Below are 4,124 nucleotides of genomic sequence, written 5' to 3' on the forward strand. Positions count from 1 at the left end.
ACACCCATGCATAAATATTCAAACAAAACAACAACTTCCTTTGTAATAACACCACTTCATATCAACAAACAATGGCAGCAACCGCGGTTCGTGTGTTTGGCAGACCAATCACTCAAGGAACTCGTACCCAAAGGGCCCAAGCAGCCAAGAACTACCAAAATGCCGATGGCAAGCTCGACCAGGTGTTGCAGGCTTCAATCCACTCTCAGAAAGCGGCTGTGGGTGGGGCCACTGCAGCTACCGTTAGCACCACATTTGGCAGGGTTTACAATGCCACGGGTGACCCTGTAACTTATGTGACTGCATACGATTGGCAGGGAAATGTCGTTGGGCAGTACCCGGTGAACATCCAAAATGGGCAGTGGGCTATTTTTGAGCATGTTGGCACTCGTGGCACTAACCGCAAAGGATCAGTCGCTGCTGTTGTGTTCAACATTCAAGATTGCAGTGATTCAATGATTGCTTGGAACAACCCTTGGAAAACTTCAACTAGTGGAAACAACACTGTAAGCCATATTTCTTGTAATATCGATCGATCCTAATATATTGTATAACATGTAACAAATTGAAAAAATGTTAATATAAATTAATGTTTGCAGGCTTATTGTGAGATGAATGATTCGGGATACTTTGATGACCCTACTGTTTGGGATGCAATCTTGGAAAAGCTTATGTCTTCTGGTACTGAAAGTCAAGCAAGTATGGAAGGTTATGCTACAAAAGTGAGTATCGACGCAGGAGGTAACACTCCGTCTTACAGTGCCATTTTCTATCTAGACGTCTAGATAGATGTAATAATAATAATAAGGCAACGTGATGGAAACCTGCAGCCGCTGATCCAGTATTCCAGTACTATGAGTGGTGTGGTTGTAGTAATATACAATAAGCCAACTATATAATAGGTGATGATTGGCTAAAGTTTCACATGATTAAAACGTTGTCTTGATCTGTACTTGTTCGACATTAGTTTAATTATAGTGTTTCACTTATGTTATATGAAATGTTTTCTTTTGTCCTAGTGATTAAGGTTTTTCAGTTGCTTCAAAACATAGATAAATATTTTCTATTCTAAGTAATTTGAAAGAGAATCTAGAAATATGCAGTCTTTTGGAATCTGAAACTTCAAAGATCCTATTATCATGATCAGATGTATGAGAATAACTAAGAAATGGGAATGTTTTTATGTGGCAAAAGATAACTAATTATATTTTTTAGAATCTTTAAAAGATCCACATCGTTACACTTGAATGCAACTTTGCTTGGCAAAGATTGATATCTTGAGTTTTAAATACAAACAAATAACATTAACAAATATATGAATGGTTATACAACAATGAAGAAATTTAAAACCTACTAGATATGTAAGCGTTCAACTTGAACCCTTGGCCGGACATTTGAATAGAACGTGAAGCCATGGACATGTGAATGATATTTAATTTAACATTGGATAAGTATATAGAGTTTTCTGTATTTACAGGAAACCTTATTCAAGCTTTCTTAATTTCTGGAAACTTATTGTTCCATTTTGTAGTTCAACGAAGTGACTTATGTCCGTTCTTGCGATGCTTCAGTTTTAAATAAAATTACACAGAAACGTAGACAAAAATAAGTGTTCCGTAACGATATATTTGGAATTTTATAAAACATTATATTTGAAAAGAAGCAAAATATGTTACATCCATCAAAATCCTTAAAAACAAATATCGGTACCAGTTCTGATAATATCGATACTAGTACGGATGTTGTTCGGTCTGAATCGGTTTAATACGTCACGGTACCGGAAACAAAATATATTTAGTGGATAGAAAAGTATAGAAACGAATACGGGTAACGTGTATTGTCATGGCTTGTGTTTTTGTTTTAGAAGTTGGTGTAGTGGCTATTTGGTGTTGCTTTGTTATTGTTTTTTTTTTCATTTGTGATGCACCATTTTCTAGTTTCCCTAAAAAAACTAGTAGAATTCCTCGCGCTCCATTGCGAGCTTTCGGTTTAGTTTGTTACATTATTGGTATGATCTCAGTACTTGGTATAGCAATCGAAAGAAATACAAGAGGATATCGATACATTTTTACATGGATGAAAAAATATAAAAACGAATATCGGTATCGGTACCAATGTTGTTCGTCCGTATTGGTTCGATTACTGGCACTAGCTCTTACTAACCAAAAAATATTCTACCGTGATACGTTGACAAAACCATAAAAACGAATATTGTACCGGTACGGATGTTGTTCGGACAATATTGATTCAGTTCGTCACGGTAAAGAACAAAAAATGAAATATATTTGACCCATTCAAATTGAACTTTTATTGAATCGTATGTTAATAATAAGCACGTTGCAACCATATAATCGAAATTTTATAAAAGGTTATAATATATTACTAAAATAACAAGAAAGGTAAACATCACTTTATACAAAAAAAAAATAAAATACTAAAAGGTGAGACAACTTTGATGACATGTACGTTTGTGCATTGATTACTTGTACATTACTATTTACAACTTGTTTTAATTAAACTTTATATGTAGACGTGTCACACCCCAACCGATGACGGAATCATCAGAGTGAGACGAAAACGAGATTGCAAGAGACTTCATAACGCTATTTGTGACATTATTTAATAATCAAAATTTTTATTTCATACTAAAAAAAGTACAATGTTAAACAAAGTTACAACACTTGAATCAAGGGAAATAAAATAAAACAAGTACTAAAATAAAAAAATGGGTTTCTAGTCTCCCTACTAGATTTCATTCCTCCTCCTCCTCCTCCTCCTCATCATCATCATCAATTTCCTGCAATACGTATAATTGTTATCTTAAAACTAACATACGATACTAGCATGCAACTATAAATTTCAACCCAAAGATTCCCGCTAGCGTAATCTTATCGTAGCAACGATAAGACCATTTTGTTTAACTTAACATGACCTCAAGAATACGGGCGGTGCGTTAATCCTATAGCGCTATACATGTTAAGAGAGGCTCGTACGAAGTTAATGAAAAGTATAAAGCATAAAGAATTCTAGCATATATGAGTTCAAGTATAACGTATTAAGCATGTATGTTGGATTGTTTGTTTGTGATTTAAGCATAAAGTATGTGATTGCGTGAGTTTAATAGCATATACATATTGCACCCAAAAGTGTTAAAAGTAAAAAAAGGGAGTAATGTATACTCACGGTTTTGCAAAGTGTTCCTAGCAACCGAGAGTTTGACGAGCGTTTGAGTTTAGAACACCGAAGTTACCCTACAAGGGGAAAACGGAGGTGTTTGAGTAGTTGGATTTGGTGAAGGATTTGGATTCAGCTGTGAGGTGTGTGTGTAGCCAGAGAACAGCCGCCGCCGTTCAAAAGTCACCGGTGACATTTTTCTTGTCGGAATCGCGTAGATCGGAGGGGGGGGGCTGTCGTGACGTCATATCTCTGAGAGTAACCACCGCCGGTCCGCCGTGCTCCGATTGGAGCTCCGCTGGTGTCGCCGGTGATGAAATCCGGTCATCGGTCAGAACCACGAAGAGGGAGGGTGAGGTGTGGGAGTGGAGAGGTTTGTTTGGTGTGTGTATTTTAGTGAGGATGATGATGTTTTAGTTCTCATTTGAGTGTATTAGGCTTTCATTTGAAGGGGATGAAGATGTCTGATGATTTGTGTTGTAGACAAATGAGGGTGTTTTATAGAGATGTTTGAGATCTTGTAAGATCTTGTGTGTCCAACTTTTGAGACATAAAATCTCTTATAGAGATTTTATAGAGATTTGAAGAGATTTTATAAGATTTGTAGAGATTTGGTAATATTTTGTAGAGATCTTATAAGATCTTATATATTATGTGCAGGTTTAGGCTTGTGAGTTTTGGGCTTGGGCCTAGGGCCCACAAGCCCATCTCATGTGTAAGTGGCCCGAGACACGTTTTTAAAACCGAAATCACCGTAGCCTAGTAAAATAATATTTCAGAGTTAAAAACGTTTAAAAATAATGTTGGTATTCGTCGTAGTCGCGTTGATAACGGTGATAATCGCGAAAAATTACATCGTCGCCGTCTTTAATCCGTATTTGTCGGCGTTATCAGTATTTCGTTCGTTGCCGTTTAATATTCCGCAGATTTCCGCAGACCGTCATACGCGT

General features: G+C 36.6%; 1 protein-coding gene across 1 annotated transcript; it reads left to right on the plus strand.

The window, feature by feature from the left end:
* On the plus strand, nt 1-1,018 carry LOC110899614 (23 kDa jasmonate-induced protein). The gene is made up of 2 exons (XM_022146499.2): nt 1-506; nt 600-1,018. Exons 1-2 carry the CDS (start codon nt 72-74, stop codon nt 783-785), a joined length of 621 nt encoding a protein of 206 aa, XP_022002191.1. The 5' UTR covers nt 1-71; the 3' UTR covers nt 786-1,018.
* Nucleotides 1,019-4,124: the final 3,106 nt, after the last annotated feature.

The sequence above is a fragment of the Helianthus annuus genome, chromosome 13, assembly GCF_002127325.2.
Source record: "Helianthus annuus cultivar XRQ/B chromosome 13, HanXRQr2.0-SUNRISE, whole genome shotgun sequence".
NCBI classification, from domain to species: Eukaryota; Viridiplantae; Streptophyta; class Magnoliopsida; order Asterales; family Asteraceae; genus Helianthus; species Helianthus annuus.

What these genes read in the sequence shown, in the direction of transcription:
- LOC110899614 (XM_022146499.2), top strand. Translation starts at nt 72, where the DNA reads ATGGCAGCAACCGCGGTTCGTGTGTTTGGCAGACCAATCACTCAAGGA. An exon ending in CAACTAGTGGAAACAACACT is followed by an intron (nt 507 to 599) that starts GTAAGCCATATT and finishes TAATGTTTGCAG; the next exon opens with GCTTATTGTGAGATGAATGA.